We start from the raw sequence: 24,109 nt of genomic DNA, 5'->3' as shown, positions 1-24,109 counted from the left end.
AAAACACTCGTTGAAACCTTTGCCACATTAACTCCTGTAGAAACAGCTCCTGCAAACAAACATTCTCTCCTCACAGCTAAGTTTGTTCATCACAAGAAGCTTCGTTCCCCTTCTAGTCTTCAGGCTTAACCTAGCTGATAAGAATGAAGCTGCGTTTGCGCCGTATACATCAGTAATCGCAGAGCTGGGGCCTTCTGGCTATTGTCAAACCGCCTGCAGAAGAGCAAGGGGCAGCTGTAGGTTTCTACTCTGAAAGGGAGGGGGAATATCAAGAACAGCAGAGGGCTGAGGCAGCTAGAAGTGGAGGTCAGGAGTGTAACATTATCTCAGACCTATCTCAGCTTCCCATGCAGGAAGCTCTATCACACCAAACTACTCTTCAAGCACGCTTAGGTGGCAGGTCATTGTTAGAGGGTTCTGTGACAGGGCTTACCCCCATCACCTGCAAGGCAAGGGAAAGAATCCCAGTTCGTCATGCTCTGGTGATTAATCAATTGTCTCCTGGCCTGAGGAGGTGGAGCTGGGCCTTGTAAGTGGACCGAGGGAGCTCAGAGGAGACAGGTCTCTGCCGGAGAGAAGCCCCAGGATAGGGTTTAACAGACAGGAAACAATGGAGAAGAACTCTACAGGCGCAGGTCTGGCCCCTGCAGGGGAGTCCTGAGGCAGAGCCAACAAGGGATCTGCAGCGGAGCCTGAAGGGGGCGGGAGGGTTCTGAGTCTGAAGATTTGTTTGGACTTTCGTTACCCTGGAGCAGTTTTGACTTTCATGTGATTTGGCCAGTGGGCCAAGCCAGAGTACCCAGAGGAGGAGCCAGGAGAAGATGCAGGGCTGAGGGAAAGCTCAGTACAGTGCACCACAAACCAGGACCCCAGGAGACCAGAGAGGAGGTGAGGACACACCACTGCGGATTCAAATCACTGCCAAGAAGAGGGAAAAGTGCTGCTAGGAGCTGGAAGGGGCTTGTGAGATCTCCCTAGATCAGGGATCAGCAACCTTTTGGGCTGGTTTGTTTACCTGCCCCGTCTGCAGGTTCGGCCAATCACGGCTCCCACTGGCCGCGGTTCGCTGCTCTAGGCCAATGGGGGCTGTGGGAAGCGGCGGCCAGCACATCCCTCGTCCTGCGCCGCTTCCTGCAGCCCCCATTGGCCTGGAGTGGCGAACCGCGGCCAGTGGGAGCCGTGATCGGCCGAACCTGCCGACGCGGCAGGTAAACAAACCGACCCGGCCCACCAGGGTGTTTACCCGGACGAGCCGCGTGCCAAAAGTTGCCAATCCCTGTCCTAGATGCTAGCACGGGGTGTGCACTCCCCAGTGAGCACTGTTTCTAACATGCTTCTCACAGCACACAGGACTGGAGCTTGGCAGCCCCTCAGGAACCCTCCTGTAAGGCCTTAATCTAGCCCAAGCATCTAGGCTGTTGGTGCCCAGGTTTCCCCTAAGAGCCGGCATGCATTTCCTCGGCTGCCCCTCTGCTATTCCCCAGTCAGCTCTGGAGAACAACTTGGTTTTGGGTGTGCTCTAGCCGGCGTTAATAACTCACACGTCACCCTTGGCTGTGACTGGGTGCTTCAGGATCCTTTCTGGTGGCAGCCACTTGATGGGCACCTCAGCTGCTTTCCTAGATGGCAGCATGCCCCTGCGGTAGACCTCTCCCGCCAGCCCCAGGCCGCAGAGCCGAACTGTCATATCCTGGTGGATCAGGACATTTCGAGCTGCTACGTCACCATGGATCAGCTTCTGGCTCGCTGTCAGATATTCCTGAAATTAGAAGAGCCACGTTTGCAAAGGAGACTTTGGGACTGCGTGAGTAGCAAGTGGTCTGCCACCCCTGGTCTCAGCAGCCACAGAGTTAACTACTGCAACTGCGCTCTCCCGAATGGGGATCCTGCCTGTGATCTAGAATGGCTGAGAGGTTAAGGCATTGGCCTGCCCATGGGCATGTCTGTGCAAATTCCAGACCCCTTTCCGGCAGCATTACTTAGCTGAATCCTACATTTGCCTTGTAGGGAAGGGCCTGTAATGCTCCAAGAGATCCCTTCTGTTCTCAGTATGATCTATGTGCTCTCCCAGCTGGGAACTGAGCTCAGGAACATCCTGTAGGATCAGCTAAATAAGACAACAGCTGTGGCGAGGTTTTGCCCATTGATTGTCCTCCAGGTCTAAGATCACCACAGGAACGAGCCATACTTTCTTCTCTAAAGATTAATGAATTGACCTTGAAATAAACAAACCAGTGTATTTGCCCCACTCCCCTCCCCTCCATATGCAACACTTACCAGTCCGCGTGCAATTTGGATCGCCATGGTGAACACGCTCTTTTCTGTCAGCTCATAAAGATGCCCCTTAATGGGTAAGTCCCCCTACCAAGTCAAAAGAGGAAGAGACAGTTCACTCAGGCAGCCTCCGCCTCCCCACAAACACTGCCATGTTCTACAACAACTTCCGCTTGGGATCGCAATAATTACATTCTAATCCAATTGAAACTGCAGACAAGACAGGGAAGTCTAAGGATCAGGACCCTTTCGGTTTTAACCCCTCCTCCCCAATTTGAGTGTCAGAATTCCACTTCTCCCCTTTTCCCTGTAAACCAGGTGGCTAGCCCACCAGCCTGGGAAGCATCACACCAGAGTTTGTCTCAGGCTGTCACCTCAGGGCACAATGTATTGGTTAACCAGAAAACAGGCAAAATACCTAAATGCAGTAATTCCTCTGGTTATAGTTCCTAGTTGGGTATTCTTTGCTCTGCTCAAAACTCTCTTCTATATGCTGCAGCACAAAACAGAGCCATTTGGGTTGGAAGGCAGTCGGGACCTCTCGTAAATCGTCTAGTTCCTACTCTCTGCTTTGTGGTAGGACTAGGCGAGATTTGATTATTCCTAAAGAATTCCCAATATCTACGGTAGGTCTAGCTAGGGCACCAGTCACCACATAGTATTTAGGAATAATCACATCTAGTCTTGAGTATGTTTAACATGAATTCCTATCTCCTGTAAAGCACATTTATAGATGTAACTATCGTAAAAATCATATCTAGTGCTCTGTAGAATTTCGGTGATATCTGCTCACTTTACTGACACAATTAAGTTGTTATTCATTTTCACACTGCAGTTATTTGAAAGAGACCTGGATTCTATTTGATCTCATGCATGAACAGAACTGTCAGCTAAACCCTGACAGCAGAAGCTTTCTTACTAGTGATAGTGCAGAGGCAGAAAGCACAAGGCATTCAGAAACTATGCTGATGAGGTGGAATAAGAATCCAGACAGCAAAAATGGGATTTCGGAATTTGTGGTGCTGGCAGCTAGAATGAGTCCTGACTTACGCTGTAAAGTGAGCAAGTTCCACTCAGAAGTAGAGAGAATAAATGAGCCCTCACATTGTCAGATTTACGGGCTGTTCTCAGAGTACAGCTTCAGTGTCCAGACCCCAGGTCAGTAAAAGTTCTGCAGCAGCTGCTGCCTGGGGCGCTGGATCCCCTGGTGTCCCGAGAGAGGGACATCGTGGGCCAGGTACAATAGTCTGTGGTGACACTTCTGGGCCACCACCAGCTGCCTCCTGATTTCCCCCAGTTCTACATCCCCTTGGGGAGCCCATTCCCGGTACAGGAATCCCTTTTCCCATAGGAATCTTTCCCTGCAGCCTTCTCCAAGGGGGTTTGCAGCGCTGTGGCCAGCCAGTTCCCTCTGCTTCTCCAAGGAGGGATCCCTCTGCAAATTCAGAGAAATTCAGCTGCTGGGGAAGGGAGTGGGACCTGTTCCCTCTCGCTGGCTGGGCCTGGGGTCACAGCCCTGCTGAGCTCTGTCCCTAATAGCCCCCTCCCTGCCATGGGATCACTTCCCAGCAGCATGTCTGGACCAGGCAAACCTGGTTGGCAGCCAGCCTGCCCTGCCAGTGTCCCCCCCACTCAGCTGGGGTCTCAGCTCCCACCATGCTCACCGCTGCCCTTGCTTTCCCAGTGGGGGCAGGCAGCAAGCTCGCTGCTTTGGTTACAGCATCAGAGCCAGCGTGGCCCCTTCTCCGGTGTGCAGGGGGGCGGGGAGCATCTCTCCCTCCCACTCAGCCCCAGGGGTCTGGTTACAGACAGGCAGGTACCCTGAGCCTAGCAGCTCCTCCCCACTGCCATCCAGGCCATTTGCATTTTTACTGACCCCTTCAGTCTCAGCCGATTGGTTCCTTGGATTCAAATTCAAATCCTTGGCCATTACAGGAGCAGGGCCTGGATCCTGTCCCAAAGAGACACAGTCATCCCCCAACAGGATCTCACAGCCGATACCTTGGAGAACCCCAACTACCAGCCAGCCCGGCCCCTCCTGGGTCTGCACAGGGATCCGGGCCATAGGCAGGATGAGGGGCTTCATCCCGGGGACCTTCACTCAGGTCACACAGCCCTAAGAGGGCTAAAAACTCACGTTAAAAAAAATGAAAACTGAGATTCTCATGGAATAATATGACTCCAGGAACTTTTCCCACAGGTCAGATTAGCAGGGGACTTGCAGGTTTTCACCTTCCTCTGCAGCATGGAGCATGGGTCACCTGCTGGAGTCATCAGGGCAAATCTCACATATCAATCCCCTGCCATTGCAGGGGTCTCAGCCATTGGTGGCACCTCAGACTCTCCTGTTCTCTGCCTCACAAGTTTGGTCTCCAGGACTGAAATTCTTTAACTAAAGTCTTTGGCCTCAACACAGAGGTTACTGGGTGAAATGCAATGGCCTGGGCTTTCTATCCCTTCTGGCCTTGAACTCTATCAAATTGGGGCTTTCACACAAACATCATGAGACTTTCCAACTCTCCTGACTTTATCCCAACACGTCTTGGAGTGCATTTGCTAAAGTCAAATGTTTTCCCACTTCTGCTTGGAGAATTACATTAACCCTAAAAAAGGCCCAATGCAGAGAGAAGTGGAAGGGGGCTGAGGGTGGTGCATTGCCCGGCATTCCCCCACTACAGCTTGCCCACGTCAAAACCCAACAGCTCCTCTCACCTGACGGGCTTGCCACAGGAACTGCAGTAAATTTCCTAGGCTCATGGCCTCCAGGATGAGGCAGAGGGGTAGAGCTTGGCTCTGACACCACAGGACCTTCACCAGGCTGTCATGTTTACAGATCTTGATGTGAAACTTCATCATTTCTATAAAATCCTTCATTTCCTGAGGGCTGGTGGCCACTGATGGAAAGGAACCAGAAGCAACATTAATACCAAGCATGGGCACCAAGAGGAGGAAAGCTGATGGCCTACAAGAAAGGGGACTAACCCTTGAGGAGCAAGATGTGACTCAACAGGGACTAGATAGGTTGGATTTGCAGCACAGAGCCAGATTTGCTACATGAGGCTTGGTCTATCACATGCCCTGTTTAGATCCATGATTTTGGTTCTCCCCATTCTAGTGATATCAGGACTATCTGCTCTTGATTTGGACAAGGTGTGTTGGCTGTGGCCCAGAACTAGAACACAATAGCCAGACTATAGAAAGAATGTACCAAAGTGAATCTTTTGCTTTTGACAGTCAAAGGTCTCCTAACCCAATGGTTCGTTGGGCTGCCATGGCTAAGGCACAGCAGGTTCATAGCCAACAGTAACAAGGATGTGAAACAGCCAACCACCTTGGGCTGCCCTGACGCAACAGAGCAGGTACTCATTCTGTAGCTGGGTGAACTGGAAGCAGGTTTTTAGTGGGAGATCAAGACTAGAACCCACACCCATCTAGATTGTAGTTGAGCACCTTAACCACTCAGCCACTGCACCTCACCTCACCCCCTCCTTACGTTTAAATAGTAACAGAGCTTATCTCACAACAAACTGGAGGGGCTGATTTCCAAACTATAGGCAGCGAGGCTGGTGGACAAAAATGCCCCCTTACTGTACACACATTTACCCATTGTGCCCCCTGCCTCCGGCTCAGTCATCTGCAGCGACTCAACCAGGGACCTCTGGCTCTAAAAGCAGGTCTATTCTTTGGGTTATTGGAGTTGATACAGGCATCTTGGTGCTGTAGTGGACTCAAACATTTCACCTGTCCAGCCACTAGAGGGAGACAAAGACCTTCAGTGGGTTAAAAGGGGTCACGCATGTGCAAATTGGAATAGTTGCACTTGTGCATATGGCAGTACATGTGCACATGCATTTTTGTAGGCCTCTGTTTATGAACGTTTTGTCCGGAAAGTCTCCGGCTTCTGTCATGCCTGCAATAGGAGCTGCATTGTCTGAGCCTTTCTCCTGCACCATCAGACTGGAGCAGCAGCTGGGGGGGAGGGGAGGTCACCAAAGAATCCTGGAGCTAGAGACACTGAAGGAGGAATTCCTAAAAGCTGCTTAGGTTTCCCTGGTCACATGCTCTTATTTAATAAGTGGTGTCTATCCCACTGGTGAGTGTGTGGTACAGGACCCTCCCCCCCCCCCCGTCCCCCCCCCGTGGTGCCTGAGGCCTGGTCTACATTACAAGTTTAGGTCGAATTTAGCAGCGTTAAATCGAATTAAGCCTGGACATGTCCACACAACGAAGCCCTTTTTTTCAACTTAAAGGGCCCTTTAAACCGGTTTCTTTATTCCACCTCCGACGAGGGGATTAGCGCTAAAATCAGCCTTTGCGGGTCGGATTTTGGGTAGTGTGGATGGAATTCGACGTTATTGGCCTCCGGGAGCTATCCCGCAGTGCTTCATTGTGACGCTCTGGACAGCACTCTCAACTCAGATGCACTGACCAGGTAGACAGGAAAAGCACCACGAACTTTTGAATTTCATTTCCTGTTTGCCCAGCATGGAGAGCACAGGTGACCACGCAGAGCTCATCAGCACAGGTAACCGTGATGGAGTCCCAGGATCGCAAAAGAGCTCCAGCATGGACTGAACGGGAGGTACGGGATCTGCTCGCCATATGGGGAGACGAATCAGTGCTAGCTGAACTCCGTAGCAGTAAACGAAATGGCAAAATATTAGAAAAAGTCTCAAAGGCCATGAAGGACAGAGGCCATAACAGGGATGCACAGCAGTGCTGTGTGAAAATTAAGGAGCTAAGGCAAACCTACCACAAAGCCAGAGAGGCAAACGGAAGGTCCAGGGCAGAGCCGCAAACATGCCGCTTCTACGCGGAGCTGCATGCCATGCTTGGGGGGGCAGCCACCACTACCCCAACCGTGTGCTTTGACTCTATCAATGGAGAATCACGCAACAGGGAAGAGGGTTCTGGGTACGAGGAAGATGATGATGAAGACAATGAAGATAGCTCACAGCAAGGAAGCGGAGAAACCGGTTTCCCCAATAGTCAGGATATGTTTATCACCCTGGACCTGGAACCAGTAACCTCCGAACTCACCCAAGGCGTGCTCCCAGACCCTGAGGGCACACAGGGGACCTCTGGTGAGTGTACCTTTGTAAATATTACACATGGTTTAAAAGCAAGCGTGTTTAATGATTAATGATTAATTTGCCCTGGCAATCGTGGCCAGTACAGCTACTGGAAAAGTCTGTTAACGTGTATGGGGATGGAGCAGAAATCCTCCAGGGACATCTCCAGAAAGCTCTCCTTCATGTACTCCCAAAGCCTTTACAAAAGGCTTTGGGGAGGGCTGCCTTATCCCGTCCACCATGGTAGGACAGGTTTCAGAGTAGCAGCCGTGTTAGTCTGTATCCGCAAAAAGAAGAACAGGAGGACTTGTGGCACCTTAGAGACTAACAAATTTATTAGAGCATAAGCTTTCGTGGACTACAGCCCACTTCTTCGGATGCATATAGAATGGAACATATATTGAGGAGATATATATATACACACATACAGAGAGCATAAACAGGTGGGAGTTGTCTTACCACCTCTGAGAGGCCAATTAATTAAGAGAAAAAAAACTTTTGAAGTGATAATCAAGCTAGCCGAGTACAGACAGACAGTTAGATAACAAGTGTGAGAGATTCAATGTTTGTAATGGCTCAACCATTCCCAGTCCTTATTCAAACCGGAGTTGATTGTGTCTAGTTTGCATATCAATTCTAGCTCAGCAGTTTCTCGTTGGAGTCTGTTTTTGAAGTTTTTCTGTTGTAATATAGCCACCCGCAGGTCTGTCACTGAATGACCAGACACTTTACCATGACAGGCCAGTAGCACGTAGTCTGGAATAATTGCATAACAAAGCATGGCAGCGTATGGTCCCGGTGTTTTGCTGGCATGCAGACAACATCCATTCCTTATCTCTCTTTGTTATCCTCAGGAGAGTGATATCATTCACGGTCACCTGGTTGAAATGGGGTGATTTTATTAAAGGGACATTCAGAGGTGCCCGTTCCTGCTCGGCTGAACAGAAATGTTCCCTGCTGTTAGCCACGCGGTGAGGGTGACGGGTGAAGTGATCATCCCAGAGAATTGGGTGTGTGTGTTTGGGGGGGGGGGGTAGTTGGGTTTGTGCTGCATGTTAACCCGGAAACTGCAGCCCCTCCTTTTACATTGCAAACCCATTTTAAATGGCCAACCCAAGGGGTGCTTGGTATGGGAAATGAGGGCGCTACTGTTTGAAACCATTCCCACATGTTATGAAGGTTAAAAAAGCCAAAAGACTGTGGCTTACCATGGCTGCCTGCAAGCCGAAATCTGTTGCGTGGCACTGCATGAGTGATCTCTCACACCAAACCGGCAGGCCCTCAATATAAGAGGAAAAATGCAACCTTGTAACGAAAGCACATGTGCTGTGTAATGTGAACAGCAAAATTTAACGTGAAAGAGTGTACCCATTGTTCTCTAAAATGTGTCTTTTTTAACCACCTCTCCCTTCTCCTTCACCAGCTGCAAATGTTTCTCCTTCACAGAGGCTAGTGAAGATTAGAAGGAGAAAACGGAGGACGCGGGACGATATGTTCTCGCAGCTCCAGATGTCCTCCCACACTGACAGAGCAGAGCAGAATGCGTGGAGGCAGTCAATGTCAGAGTGCAAAAAAGCACAGTATGAACTAGAGGAGAGGTGGCGGGCTGAATCGCGGGCTGAAGAGAGCAAGTGGCGGGCTGAAGAGGATAGATGGCGTCAGCTTGCAGACAGAAGGCAAGAGTCGATGCTCCAGCTGCTGGAGCATCAAACTGATATGCTCCGGCGTATGGTTGAGCTGCAGGAAAGGCAGCAGGAGCAGAGACCACCGCTACAGCCCCTGTGTAACCAACAGCCCTCCTCCCCAAGTTCCATAGCCTCCTCACCCACATGCCCAAGAATGGGTGGGGGGGCTTCCGGCCACCCAGTCACTCCACGCCAGATGATTGCCCGAGCATCAGAAGGCTGGCCTTCAATACGTGTTAAAGTTTTAAACTGCAGTGTGTTCTTTTCCTTCCCCCCTCCCCCACCCCTCCCGGGCTACCTTGGCAGTTATCCCCCTAGTCGTGTGATGAATTAATAAAGAATGCATGAATGTGAAGTAACAATGACTTTATTGCCTCTGCAAGCGGTGCTCGAAGGGGGGAGAGGAGGGTGGTTAGTTTACAGGGAAGTAGAGTGAACTGGGAGGAGGGGGGGCAGAGGGTTCATCACGGAGAAACCAACAGAAGTTTCACACCGTAGCCTGGCCAGTCACAAAACTGGTTTTCAAAGCTTCTCTGATGCGCACCGCGCCTGCTGTACTCTTCTAACCGCCCTGGTGTCTGGCTGCGCATAATCAGCGGCCAGGCAATTTGCCTCAACCTCCCACCCCGCCATAAATGTCTCCCCCTTACTCTCACAGATATTGTGGAGTGCACAGCAAGCAGCAATAAAAATTGAAATATTGGCTTTGCTGAGGTCTATCCGAGTCAGTAAACTGCGCCAGCGCGCTTTTAAACCTCCAAATGTAAATTCCACCACCATTCGGCACTTGCTCAGCCTGTAGTTGAACAGGTCCTGACTACTATCCAGGCTGCCTGTGTACGGCTTCATGAGCCATGGCATTAAGGGGTAGGCTGGGTCCCCAAGGATAACTATAGGCATTTCAACATACCCAACGGTTATTTTCTGGTCCGGGAAGAAAGTCCCTTCCTCCAGCTTTTGAAACAGACCAGAGTTCCTGAAGACGCGAGCATCATGTACCTTTCCTGGCCATCCCACGTTGATGTTAGTGAAATGTCCCTTGTGATCCACCAGGGCTTGGAGCAGCATTGAAAAGTACCCCTTGAGTTTATGTACTCGGTAGCTTGGTTCTCCGGTGACAAGATAGGGATATGGGTTCCATCTATCGCCCCACCACAGTTTGGGAATCCCATTGCAGCAAAGCCATCCATTATGACCTGCACGTTTCCCAGAGTCACTACCCTTGATATCAGCAGGTCTTTGATTGCGTTGGCTACTTGGATCACAGCAGCCCCCACAATAGATTTCCAACTCCAAATTGATTCCCGACTGACCGGTAGCTGTCTGGCGTTGCAAGCTTCCACAGGGCTATCGCCACTCGTTTCTCAACTGTCAGGGCTGCTCTCATCCTGGTATTCTGGCGCTTCAGGGCAGGGGAAAGCAAGTCACAAAGTTCCATGAAAGTGCCCTTACCCATGCGAAAGTTTTGCAGCCACTGGGAATCATCCCACACCTGCAACACGATGCGGTCCCACCAGTCTGTGCTTGTTTCCCGGGCCCAGAATCGGTGTTCCACGGCATGAACCTGCCCCAGTAACACCATGATTTGCACATTGCTGGAGCCTGTACTTTGTGAGAGGTCTATGTCCATGTCGATTTCCTCATCACTCTCGTCACCGTGCTGCAATCGCCTCCTCGCCTGATTTTGCTTTGGCATGTTCTGGCTCTGCATATACTCCAGGACAATACGCGTGGTGTTCATAGTGCTCATAATTGCCGCGGTGATCTGAGCGGGCTCCATGATCCCAGTGCTATGGCATCTGGGCTGAAAAAAGGCGCGAAACTATTGTCTGACAGAGGGAGGGAGGGAGGGGTAAGTGACAACATGGCTTACAGGTACAGGGAATTAAAATCAACAAAGGTGGCTGTGCATCAGGGAGAAACACAAACAACTGTCACACAGAATGGCCCCCTCAAAGATTGAACTCAAAACCCTGGGTTTAGCAGGCCGTTGATTTCACGGAGGGAGGGGGAAGCAAATGAATACAGAACAAATCTGGTCCAACTATTTTTTACATCTTAAGCTGGCATCAGACGGTGCAGCATGATTGATAGCCATTGGCATCTTCTGGGTGCTTGGCAGAAGATGCTGTACTACGACTGCTAGCCATCATCGTCAAGACGGTTCAATAGGACTGCCGGTAGGACTGAGTTTCCAGGAGACAAAACATGTCTGCCCAGGTGCCTCTGACCAAACTCACTGAGGAATACGACGACGATGGATACCAGTCGTAATACACCATCTACTGCCAAAAGGCAAGGAGCTGCTGCTTTGTAGCAATGCAGTACCACGTCTGCTGGTACCCAGATGACATATGGTGACGGTGAGCTGAGCTGAGCTGAGCGGGCTCCACGCTTGCCGTGGTATGTTGTCTGCACAGGTAACCCAGGTAAAGAGGCGCCAATCGATTGTCTGCCGTTGCTCTGACGGAGGGGGAGGGGCCTGACGACATGTACCCAGAACCTCCCGCGACACTGTTTTTGCATCATCAGGCACTGGGATCTCAACCCAGAATTCCAATGGGCGGCGGAGACTGCGGGAACTGTGGGATAGCTACCCACAGTGCAACGCTCCGGAAGTCGACGCTAGCCTCGGTACTGTGGACATGGTCCGCCGACTTAATGCACTTAGAGCATTTTATGTGGGGACACACACAATCGACTGTATAAAACCAATTTCTATAAAACCGGCTTCTATAAATTCGACCTAATTTCGTAGTGTAGACGTACCCTCAGTCACAGAGGACACAAGTCTTCCCCTGCAAGAGGCTTAACTCAAGCTGCAGTAGCTCATGCATTTTGCTCTGGAGGTCCCTGGTTCAAACCTTGTTATGTTGGCCAAATTGGCCACTGTGACATTTACTTAGATGGCTAAAGTATAATTCTAGCTAATGCTTGCAGCTTTCTTTCTAGACCAGTCTCCTGTTCTAGACGTCCCATCTAGGCTATCACGCACCAGACAGCCCAGACCTGGCAGTGAGAGAAAACTCCTCTCCCCAACTTGCTCACCTGGTAGTTTCCTCAGAATCACAGACAGTGAAGGCCCCAAAGAACCTGTTTGGATGAGGGTGGCCCGGGAAATCTGTCCATATCGCCCCATGCCCAAAAACGCCTCCTCCTGGATGTTCCAGTCTTTAGGCAGCTCCCACTTTGCTAAGAGGGAATCCTTAAACTCCAATATTCTCTCTGCTGAAGTGGCTGTGGGCAGGGAGTCATATTCCTTCCCATCTTGCCCTGGAACATCATCTGCCAAGAAAGAATCATCATACATGAGAACACGGTGAGAGACATCAGCCAGCACTGAGCATGTGTTCTATTCCCAGCTCCAGCACACACTCACTGTGTAACTTCTGACATAGCACATCTAGCTTAGGTACTTGGCATTATTGGAGTATCTGAGCACCTCACCTTCCTCAGTGTGTAGAGTCACACCCCTCCCCCAAGGCTGGGCAAGACTAGTATTGCTTTTGGACACATGGGAACTGAGACTCAGAGAGACTTTGCCAAAGTCCCAGGTGGAGTCTGCAGCAGAGCAGGGAGTTGAACCCAGCTCGCCAAAGGGCAAGAGGACCACCCAAACCACTAGGCCACCACTCCTTTCTGTACCTTTCCCTCTCTGTGAGAGGAGGAGGAAGCTATTGCCCCTTCTTATGCAGGAATTGTGTTACTGTGTTGGTAAAGCACTTCAAGGCTCTCCAGTGGAAGGTGGTGGGCAGACACAAAGCCCTGTCTTCAAAGGAATGGTGCTGTTATAACCCTATAAAGGCTAGCGACAGAGATTCCTTGGCAGTGACCTCTGGGATTCACTCCCTGCTGAAATATGACCAGAAGGAATGTGGCAGCTCTTAGACATGCCTTTTTGACCAGCTGGATTAAGCTGATTAAATCCTGTTTCCCAAGCTGACTAGTTCTGCAGGGAGCATGGAGTCTGGTTTCTAGACCTGAGATTTTGAACACCTCAGTTTAAGTCTTTTAAGGTGGCAGGATACCATGGTGATGGCCACCAAATACAGGATTGCAACTGTAGTTTGGTGAAATTGTTTTGGCAACTTGTAGATGTGACGCTGTACGGCATATGGGTGACCATTTATAATATGATTGATACCAATATTACAAAATTGCATTGAATCTTACAGTATATGCCATGTAAGGTATTAGTGGGAAAGTTATAATTGGCTAAATATGATAATTGTGTTTATATGTATGTATCATCTTATGCCCAAATAAATTTGTTAGTCTCTAAGGTGCCACAAGGACTCCTCATTGTTTTTGCTGATACAGACTAACACGGCTACCACTCTGAAACCCATCTTTGTACTGTGAGTTATAAATGTGTGGTATATTTGTATATCAAACTTGTGCTGTGTTTCTGAGTGACACTCCAGATTGGCATTGGCACTATCCAGCCTGCTTGATGGCCTATCAAGGGCAATCAGCCGTACAATGAACCCATTGAGAGAAGCCAGGGGCTACAACTGTGAGTCAGCAGGACACCTAGGGTCATGCCTGTGGACAGGGGACTCCAAGTGTTTTTCCAGGCCCATATGCTGTGAGCTTGTGTTTGGGACAGAGGATGTACAAACCACATGGCAAAGGATAGAAAAGGCAGCTGCACCATCTCCATTTTGTCTTCAATCCGGCTTCTTACCTCTGGAGCAACTTCTCTACAAACTGAAGCTTTGAAAAAAAGGACTGAATGACCCATCCAAGCTTTGGATGTGTTCCAGAGGGACTCTACAAGCCAGCAAACTCACCAATGCTGCTGAGAACGTGATATATGGATTCTGAAGTCTTACATATGTATCTGATGGCTTTGACTATTTAACAACTCTCTTCTCATTCTTTTCTTGTCTAATAAACCTTTAGTTTTAGTTACTAAAGACTGGCTGGCAGCGTGGTGTTTTGGATAAGATCCAAACTAATATTGACCTGGCAATGTGGCTGGCCTTTGGGTATCAGAAGAACATTTTGTATAGTGAGCAGAGTTTTAAATAACTCCTCATTTTACTGGACCTAGCCAGAGAACTGGAATGCAATAAAGGGGGCTGGATGATTTATTTATTTTTTTGTTTAGCTTCTTGATAACCAATGTGGGGAATCAGGAGCACAGTTTGTGCCTGGTTGGGGAATCTAACTGCCGTGTTAACCCTCAGTTCTGGGAGAACCTGCTCTCCTTTTGCAGCCTGCCTTGCATTTTCAGTGTGGGCTGCCCCAGGCACCTCGGGTCACAGTAGATTTATTGAAAAATGCAGTTTTGAGACACCAAAACTACTCACCAATCTGGGTCAAATTGTTTAGGCCAATCCCATCCCACCAACCCTGAAAATGTTTTGGGGGAAATGTCACCATGTTTGAGTCTGACTTTTTCTAAACAAATGGTTTTGATGTTTTCTTTTGAAAATGGAAACAAATTGTTTTGTAAATATCATTTCAAATCGACATTCAAAATGTTTTGTTCGACCCGAATAAAAAATTTTTGGTTTTTCACTTTGGCAAGGGGAAAAAACCCTACATTTTGGTTTCAAACAAACCGTTTTTTCCAGGTTTTTCAGGTTGGCCACTGAACTGAAAAAAATCAACTAACCACTCAGCTCTGTTGGCTAGTAACTAATGATGCACTGCAGTATTACCATCACCTTTGCATACCAGCTGTGTATGATTGCAATATCTGTTCCTCAAATAATTTGTTCACTTTTGGTTGGTGTTTGTTAATATGTCAACAAACCCCTGGGACAATAACAGACATAAGTAAAATTACCACTTAAATCTGGGAGATTTTCTGGTACCTCGATAGCCCTCAGCGCCACAGGACAGAGAGAGGTGTAGAGGAGATGGAATGGCTCTGGGCCTTGCTTCAGTTCTTTGTATTTCTCTTTCTTTTCCCCTTACGTTTGTGATTGAGCATAAAGGGCTCTGGAATGCTGCTCTCGTGTGCTGTACCTCGTGATGTATGAAATGTGATGATATTGCAACCCTTAGTTGGAGGGAGGAAGGGACATGCTAAAACACCAGCTGTCTCCAGTGCTGTATTTCCATGGACCTTCTTTCAGCTGGCGCTCAGCAGGGCTGGGCTGTAAGGCTGATCTCTGTCTACAAGAGGGGCTGACACACATGACCTTCAGTGGAACTGTTCAACCGTGGCAGGACTGACGAGCTCCCTCTCGGCTGGCTACTACTTCAGGATCCAGATCCTCTCTGCTTGGACTGTATGTTTCCACTGCAGAGGCTCCAGGGCCGACGCTGCCAAGGGAGCTATCCCCAGAAACGATTGTGGCCTGGAGCTAAATCAATCTTGGTGCCACACAAGAGCCCTGCAAGGGGAGGGCTGGGATCCCTGTTGCCATGGCATCTCCCTGACCAATGCAACAGAAACCGGGCTGAATCTCTACAGTCTAGTGGAATCTTTGCTTCCTGCTTCAGTGCGCTACACAGGCTGAACCTCCTCAACTGAACAGGACCGTAGCCTGGGGGGATATTCCTCTATTGCTCATCTTACACCCTCAATGATTGGCTGACTTTGACCAATCGCTAGCCAGCAGGAAGTGTGACATAATGGTCAGAGAAGAGGACTTGAACTCACAACTCCCTCGTGCTCTGATCATCTTGACTTCCCTCTCAGAGGGGTTGTTCAGCTGAATTACACAGCAGCAGCCATTCCAAAGGTTTGGCTGAGATTTACACGCACTGTTGTGCACATCCCCTTTTCAGTCCTTTCCACGTCTCATGCTGGGTGCATGCCGTGTGTCCAGCTGGCAGCATTCTGTCCCTTCTGGAGGGGATCCAGACAAGCCATGTGGGAGCCGTGAGGCTCATTAGGGCTTGAAAACTCTCTTAACCCGGACTCACCTAGTAAGCTTTGCTGACGTGATCACTAAAAAATCTTGGCAAGATCATGGGGCCAGGGCTGGAGATGGGCAAAGGCCTGTTTGGGGAGTGAGACCCAAAGCTGCAGAGCTCGTGTCCTTACCTTCCAGCAAGATGATGGGTTCCCTCTCAGCATCCCTCCCTCTCCGACACGTCTTCCAGACGATGACCGCCACCACCAGCAATGTGGAGGAGGCCAGGAAGGAGGGGATAATGATCATTGCATGCCGCATCCCATTTTCATCTGCAACAAAGAACCGGGGGGAGATGCTAGAGAAGAACCTTTCAGTGCTGGCAAGGAGCCCTTGGCAGCTCCCGGTCGGCCCTGAGGAACTAGTGCAATGGCCGATGGTACAAGAGCTGGACAAGGAGTTGGACCCTATGGCCCAGCACATCCCTGCTTGGCTTCTAAGGAGATGCCATTGGCTTGAGTCTGATTGGCCACAGGCTCCCTGACAAGATGGAGACAGAGAGGCCCTCAGGCCCTTTATCACTCGTCTCTCAGGAGTCAAGGCTGCTCAGTAGATTCTCAGGGCCTCACAGTGCATCCCATGTACGGGACCTTGGGGTCCATCTGCACCAGAGCTGGAGGTGCACAGCCACCCCGGGGACCGTACGTACTCAGGGCAGCTCACCCATCCCACCACCCGGGCAGCTGCAGCTACGCTGCTATTTTTAGTGACTAGCTTAATCACAGCTAGTGTGGGTAAGTGCTTGTCGCCCCTGCCTTAGAGGAAAGTTGTTCTGGGGGGAAATGCCCCTCCATTCCAGTGGAACAGCCGTGTTCCCTTGTGGGTTATCTGTTTCTTACAAACATATCCTATTACACCCTTGCCTGCCCCATTCCCCCGGAGCAGGCGGATCATGGCAAGTGCAAACCATTCTCATGCTGCCAAACACTTCATCCCCTGCCAATCAGATGTAGCATTTCTGCAACAGTTTTCACCCACAGGTGTCAAAGCGCTTCACCAAAGCAGGTCAGTAGCATTACCCCATTTTACAGATTGGGAAACTGAGGCACCAGGGATGGAGGGGAGAAGGGACTTGCCTAAAGCCCTGCCCAGCAGATCAGTGACAGAGCTGGGATTAGAGCCCAGGTCTCTTGATTCCCAGGCCTGTGTTCTAACTGCTCCTTAGTGCTACCTCCCTTTTAACTTAAAAACAAAACCAACAACCCACACCTCTGCACGCAGGCCACTGGCTAGCTTGCTTTTCCACCCACCCACACATGCTGCAGCCACTATCTAGCTCCCGTTAAGCAGGTGCGGCCGACTGAAAAGTAGCAGGCATGCTGAGAGTCCACTTATCAGAGGGGCCTGAGGGCTGTCACTTGGCTTTAGGAGTGAGTAGCCAGGAGGGGTACGGTGCTTTGCTGGAGCGTGCTCACTGCTACATGGCCGGGGAAGCTGGAAGAAAGAAAACTTCCTAGTGTCTGATCACCACAGAGATTCAATATTTTCCAGAAAAGGACAATTTGAGGGAGGCCAGATTGTATCAGCGCTGAAGCCTCAACTGATTCCTAGATTCCAGGGCCAGGCGGGAGCATTGTGATCATTCTAGCCTGACCCCTGGATAGCACCAGCCAGAGACCTGCCCCACAATAGCTCCTGTCTGAACTAGAGGGAGAATCCTGGGTAAATTGTTCCAGTGGTTATTTACTCTCAGTGGGCACTGGAGATGGAGTTATGATGTCAGTGTAGGAAGGCACATCAGCGGGAGCACGGCTGTAGTGTGTACACTGACATAGTGAGGTCAACATAAGCTGCCTTCTGTCAATCTAACTGTGTAGTGTAGACCAGGGCTAAGGGTGATGTCCCAGGACTAAAGATGACCTCCAACCCAGAAAAATGGGTTTGGGATTTTTTCACTTCCTTATGAGGTATACAGAAGGCCTGGGAATGTGTTTAAAGTTTTTTCTCTCCCCTGGGTTCTTTTTTAGGTTAGAAATTCAGTTTTATTAGTGTTTATTATTTATTATTATAGTGGAAAATATTAGAGGACCCAACCAAGATCAAGGTCCCATTGTACTAGGCGCTATACATACACATAGAGAAAGAATCATAGAAGATTAGGGTTGGAAGAGACCTCAGACCCTAGTCCAACCCCCTGCTCAAAGCACGACCAATCCCCAACTAAAACATTGTAGCCAGGGCTTTGTCAAGCCGGGCCTTAAAAACCTCTAAGGATGGAGATTCCACCAGCTCCCTAGGGAACCCATTCCAGTGCTTCACCACCCTCCTAGTGTAAAAGTGTTTCCTACTATCCAACCTAGACCTCCCCCACTGCAACTTGAGACCATTACTCCTTGTTCGTCATCTGGTACCACTGAGAACAGCCGAGCTCCATCCTCTTTGGAACCCCCTTTCAGGTAATTGAAGGCTGCTATCAAATCCCCCATCACTCTTCTCTGCTGAAGACTAAACAATCCCAGTTCCCTCAGCCTCTCCTCATAAGTCATGTGCCCCAGTCCCCTGATCATTTTCGTTGCCCTCCGCTGGTCTGTCTCCAATTTGTCCACATCCTTTCTGTAGTGGGGGCCCCAAAACTGGACGCAATACTCCAGATGTGGCCTCACCAGTGCTGAATAGAGGGGAATAATCACTTCTCTCGATCTGCTGGCAACGGTCCTACTAATGCAGCCCAATATGCTGTTAGCCTTCTTGGCAACGAGGGCACACTGCTGACTCATATCCAGTTTCTCGTCCACTGTAATCCCCAGGTCCTTTTCTGCCACTTAGCCAGTCAGTTCCCAGCCTGTAGTGGTGCTTCCTAAATGCAGGACTCTGCACTTGTCCTTGTTGAACCTCATCAGATTTCTTTTGGCCCAATCCTCTAATTTGTCTAGGTCCCTCTGGACCGTATCCCTACCCTCCAGTGTATCTACCACTCCTCCCATCTTAGTGTCATCTGTGAACTTGCTGAGGGTGTAATCCATCCCATCATCCAGATCATTAATGAAGATGTTGAACAAAACCGGCCACAGGACCGACCCTTGGGGCACTCTGCTTGATCCCGGCTGCCAACTAGGCATCGAGCTGTTGATCACTACCCATTGAGCCCGACAATCTAGCCAGCTTTCTATCCACCTTATAGTCCATTCATCCAGCCCATACTTCTTTAACTTGCTGGCAAGAATACTGTGGGAGATCATATCAAAAGCTTTGCTCAAGTCAAAGTATACAATATCCACTGCTTTCCCCTCATCCACAGAGCCAGTTATCTCATCATAGAAGGCATTCAGGTTGGTCAGGCATGACTTGTGCTTGGTGAATCCATGTTGACTGTTCCTGATCATCTTCCTTTCCTCCAAGTGCTTCAAAATGGATTCCTTGAGGACCTGCTTGTAGCAGGGTGGACACTGCCCTGAGGGGTTGGAAAAGCCCTGGGAGAGGGCTGGGGCAGGGAAGCAGCTACTGGGCTGACTGGGGAAGTAGCTGCAGCTGGGCCACGCCCCAATCAGAGCCCAGCTGGCTGTATAAGAAGGCTGGGAGCCAGGAGTCCATAGAGTCTCTCTCTGCCTCCAGAGAGAGATGGGCCTGGCTGCAGGGAGCTAAGACAGAGTACCTGGGTGGAGCAGGCCTGGGGAAAGGCTGAGGAGCTTCAGCCTGGAAAGTCCCAGGCTGTGGCCTAGGAGAAGGCTAAGAGGTACTGGGGGTTGCCGGGGACAGCCCAGGGGTAGGCCGAGGCAGCAGGTCCAAACCCAACCTTGCCTGTGATGAGTGGCCTATACTGCAGTCTGCCCCAGAGAGTGGGGGCTAGTTGGTGACTGGCCGTGGCCTTATCCTGAGGTGAAGTGGGGTTAGTGGGTGGGGGTTCCCCTGGGAGGGGAGACCTAGCGTGTGTGTGGGTATTGCCAGGGGGCAGCACCCAGGGCAAGGGGCACCGGGATCCTGGGAGGGACACGGGGGCCAGAGAAGAGGATAAGGCGGATCACCGGCCTGCAGAGGGTGCTCCAGAGACTGGTGAGCTAATTCCCTGGATGACCAGCAGGAAGTGCTGCAGGGGTGAGTCTGGACCTCTCACACTGCTCCATGATTTTTCTGGGGCCAGAGGTGAGGCTGTAGTCTGTAGTTCCCTGGGTTCTCCTCCTTCCCTTTTTAAAAGATGGGCACTATATTTGCCTTCAGTGCCATCCTGAGGATTTATGGAGCCCTATGCAGTATTATTAAACTGGTGCCCCTGTGCCCGATGGCAGCCTGGGTTCACATGTGTATTTTAGATAAGGGTGGTCTTTTGAAGGATTTATTTAAACTATGGCTGGAGATCCAAGCATTTAAGGCTAAAGATGAATACTCAGATTGTGCATCTAAAAATCCATGCAAGGATTTTTTTAGAGATGTGATTTTTATAACCTATCCTGGAAAACGATCCCTCACTCTCACAGACCTTGGGAGACAGGCCAGTCCTTGCTTGCAGACAGCCTCCCACCCTGAAGCAAATACTCACCAGCAAATACACACCACACCACAGAAACATTAACACAGGAACCAATCCCTGTAGCAAACCCCATTGCCTACGCTGTCCCCATATCTACTCTAGCGACACATCAGAGGACCCAACCACATCAGCCACACCATCAGGGGCTCATTCACCTGCACATCTACTAATGTGATATATGCCATCATGTGCCAGCAATGCCCCTCTGCCATGTACATTGGCCAAACCGGACAGTCTCTATGTAAAAGAATAAATGGACACAAATCAGACATCAGGAATGGTAACATACAAAAGCCAGTAGGAGAACACTTCAATCTTCCTGGACATTCTATAACAGATCTAAAAGTAGCCATGCTTGAACAAAAAAACTTCAAAAATAGACTTCAAAGAGAAACTGCAGAACTAAAATTCATTTGCAATTTTAACACCATTAATTTGGGCTTGAATAGGGACTGGGAGTGGCTGGCTCATTACAGAAGCAGCTTTGCCTCTCTTGGAATTGACACCTCCTCATCTATTATTGGGAGTGGACTACATCCACCCTGATTGAATTGGCCCTGTCAACACTGGTTCTCCACTTGTGAAGTAACTCCATATGTCAGTATATAATGCCTGCATCTGTAACTTTCACTCCATGCATCTGAAGAAGTGGGTTTTTTACCCACGAAAGCTTATGCCCAAATAAATCTGTTAGTCTTTAAGGTGCCACTGGACTCCTTGTTCTTTTTTTAAAGAGACTGTTTGTTTAAGCCAGTGCCACTCTCCTCTACTGCTTGCTCTTCTGAGATGGGACATGAAGATGGGAGGGAGATTGATCATTTGAAAGATTTCTGGGGGGCAAAAGGAGAAAACAACCAGGGAAAAAATAATCAGACTCAAGAGGGGAAACCCACCTCCAAGATGACGTGTCAGATTGAGGGGTCACTTCAGTGGCTTTTCCTCACTGGAGGAAAATCCAGATGGCCCAAGTCTAACCCCCTGCATCCAAACATCCCTGAATTTGCCATCCATCTAACCTTCAAGCTGCCCTCTTGTCGCATTCTGTTATGGGAGCTGCTTCTGACAGGGGACTTTTGAGGGTTTTTTATGCCTTGTTTATTAAGGCAGGATATTTTCCCCAAGAGCTTAGCACCCAATGTTCAGGGTGGGGAGCCCTTGACAAATCTGGCCATCAGTGTCCTCACAGGGGCAGCTGCTGGGAGCTGAGGCCCAGAGCCTCAATGGGAGTCAGGTGTCTAAATGCCTTTGAAGATCTGGGTTCAAGTGCTCCTGAAAACCAGGCCTCAGTGTGTGTGTGGAGCTTGGGAACATCAGGCCCTGCATGTGTAGTGCAGTTCCATAGACCCCACAGTGCGGTCTCCTAGGTGACGACGGGGTGTCCATGCTGCCCCTCAAACGCTTCTATCAAACATCTGGCAGTTGGGGTGTGTTTAGGGTTACCATATCTCATAAATAAAAAAAGAGGACCCTCCACGGGCCCTGGCCCCGCCCCTTTCCCCACCCCTAGCCCCGCCCCAACTCCACCCCTTCCCCGCCCTAACTCCGCCCCCTCCTCCCTCCCACTCCCAGCCAGGGGGAAAGGGCTGCCCCAGCGCTACCGGCTTCAGGGTTTGCCGGGCAGCCCCCAGACCCTGCGCCCCCAGCCGGTGCTTCCCCAGCCCAGCTGGAGCCCGGGAGGGGAAGCGCCCAGCCGGGGGCGCAGGGTCTGGAGGTTGCTCGGCAAACCGTGAAGCCGGTAGCGCTCGGGCTTTGGGCAGCCCCTATGCCTCCGGACCCTGCGCCCCCAGCCGGGCACTTCCCCTCCCGGGCTCCGGCGGCGCAGGGTCCGGAGGCACGGGGGCTGCCCGAAGCCGGTAGCACTCGGGCAGCCCGGCTCTAAAACAGAGCCGAAGAGGAGCAGAGCCTCCAGCCGCGGCAGCTCTGCTCCTCCCCGACTCTTCGGCTCTGTTTAAGAGCCGGGCTGCCCGAGCGCTACCGGCTTCGGGCAGCCCCCGTGCCTCCGGACCCTGCACCGCCGGAGACCGGGAGGGGAAGTGCCCGGCTGGGGGCGCAGGGTCCGGAGGCAAGGGGGCTGCCCGAAGCCGGTAGCGCTCGGGCAGCCCGGCTCTTAAATAGAGCCGAAGAGTCGGGGAGGAGCAGAGCCGCCATTTTCCCGGACATGTTCGGCTTTTTGGCAATTCCCCCCGGACGGGGGTTTGACTGCCGAAAAGCCGGACATGTCCGGGAAAAAGAGGACGTATGGTAACCCTAGGTGTGTTTCTTACCAGCACAGCTGCTGAAAGCAGGAGATTGCAGGAGCATCTCAGCTCATTCAGGCCTCATGGTTGCAGAGGAAAGCTTGAGAATGTGACCTGAGTGCAACCAAAAGGCTCAGAAGTGCAGACCAAACCCAACCCTGGATGTGTCGGTATTTTAAAAACTCTCCTGGTTCCGTGCCTGTGCTTGGCAGTCCTGGGTTCTGTGGGAGAAGTCAATGGGGCCTTTGTCAGGGATTTCAGGTGTGTGTGTGTGTGTGTGTGCGTGCGCAGGGGGCCTGTAGGAATGCAATGCATGGTTGCTTCGCTTGGTGTGACGTGTGTGATGCCCCAGAGCTTGCACCTTTGTATTTTGAACTATTTCACTCCATTGTGTACCAACTAAAGCCAGCGTGTGGGGCGTCGCGCTGCAGTTTATGCTAGCGTTAGAGTGTATTGCAGACGTAGCCTTTGAGTAGGGAATGGGGTTTTATAATCTAGTAACTCTTTATTTTGACCTTGGCATATTAGCTCTGCAAATGCAAGGGGGCAAAGTTCAGGTTGAGAGTGAAGTATATAAATGGGGTGTGGTCACGGTGAGAGCTGGACTGCCTGGGGGTGGGGTGGGGTGGGGGCAGGGAGTGACTGTTCATTGCCACACTTAATTTTTGTTTTTAAATGTGTAACATTCTCGTAAGTGGGTGTGAGCCGTGGATAAAACATGCCTTCAGCATTAACTCCTCTCGTAACCAAGCTCTTGGTTTAGGAATTTCCTTGTTTGTGTAACAGACATTGTCCAGCTGATGATAAAGCCAGCCAGCTCTGTGCTGTCAGATATCATGAGCCCTCCAAAGAAGGACTCTCCACCTGCAAACTTTAGTGACCCACTCTATGGGTGGGCTGTGGCAAATGGAAGGGAGGGAAGCTCTTTAAGCCCTCGATGGTTTCAAAGACTTCTGGTTTGTGACTTTTTTGTTTTGATTTTGAAATGTTTCTATTAAAAACTGAAAAATGATCAGGCCTTTTGGTTATTTTCCTTCCCTTCCTCTTTTTCAGGGGGAAAGGAAGAAAACAATAAAACCCTTGGTATTAAAATCATCCAAAGCCCAAGATTTGGTGGTGATGGGGGACTTCAACTATCCGGATATATGTTGGGAAAATAACACAGCGGGGCACAGACTATCCAACAAATTCCTGGACTGCATTGGAGACAACTTTTTATTTCAGAAGGTTGAAAAAGCTACTAGGGGGGAAGCTGTTCTAGACTTGATTTTAACAAATAGGGAGGAACTCGTTGAGAATTTGAAAGTAGAAGGCAGCCTGGGTGAAAGTGATCATGAAATCATAGAGTTTGCAATTCTAAGGAAGGGTAGAAGGGAGAACAGCAAAATAGAGACAATGGATTTCAGGAAGGCAGATTTGGTAAGCTCAGAGAGCTGATAGGTAAGGTCCCATGGGAATCAAGACTGAGGGGAAAAACAACTGAGGAGAGTTGGCAGTTTTT

At 50.2% G+C, this 24,109-nt stretch overlaps 1 protein-coding gene across 1 annotated transcript in view; it reads right to left on the bottom strand.

Annotated features, from left to right (window-relative positions):
- LOC101934176 (tyrosine-protein kinase STYK1-like) overlaps positions 1-24,109 on the bottom strand; it is a 40,593-nt gene that overhangs the window by 13,032 nt on the left and 3,452 nt on the right. Inside the window, exons 2-6 of the mRNA XM_005281817.2 lie at positions 16,038-16,178; positions 12,080-12,316; positions 4,987-5,168; positions 2,278-2,361; positions 1,542-1,759 (exon numbers count right to left, since the gene is read on the bottom strand). Of these exons, the coding sequence (XP_005281874.2) occupies positions 1,542-1,759; positions 2,278-2,361; positions 4,987-5,168; positions 12,080-12,316; positions 16,038-16,178 (862 nt within the window). The remainder of the gene's footprint in view (positions 1-1,541; positions 1,760-2,277; positions 2,362-4,986; positions 5,169-12,079; positions 12,317-16,037; positions 16,179-24,109) is intronic.

The sequence above is a fragment of the Chrysemys picta genome, chromosome 21 (genome assembly GCF_011386835.1).
Source record: "Chrysemys picta bellii isolate R12L10 chromosome 21, ASM1138683v2, whole genome shotgun sequence".
NCBI classification, from domain to species: domain Eukaryota; kingdom Metazoa; phylum Chordata; order Testudines; family Emydidae; genus Chrysemys; species Chrysemys picta.
This window is presented reverse-complemented; position numbering and strand designations above follow the sequence as displayed.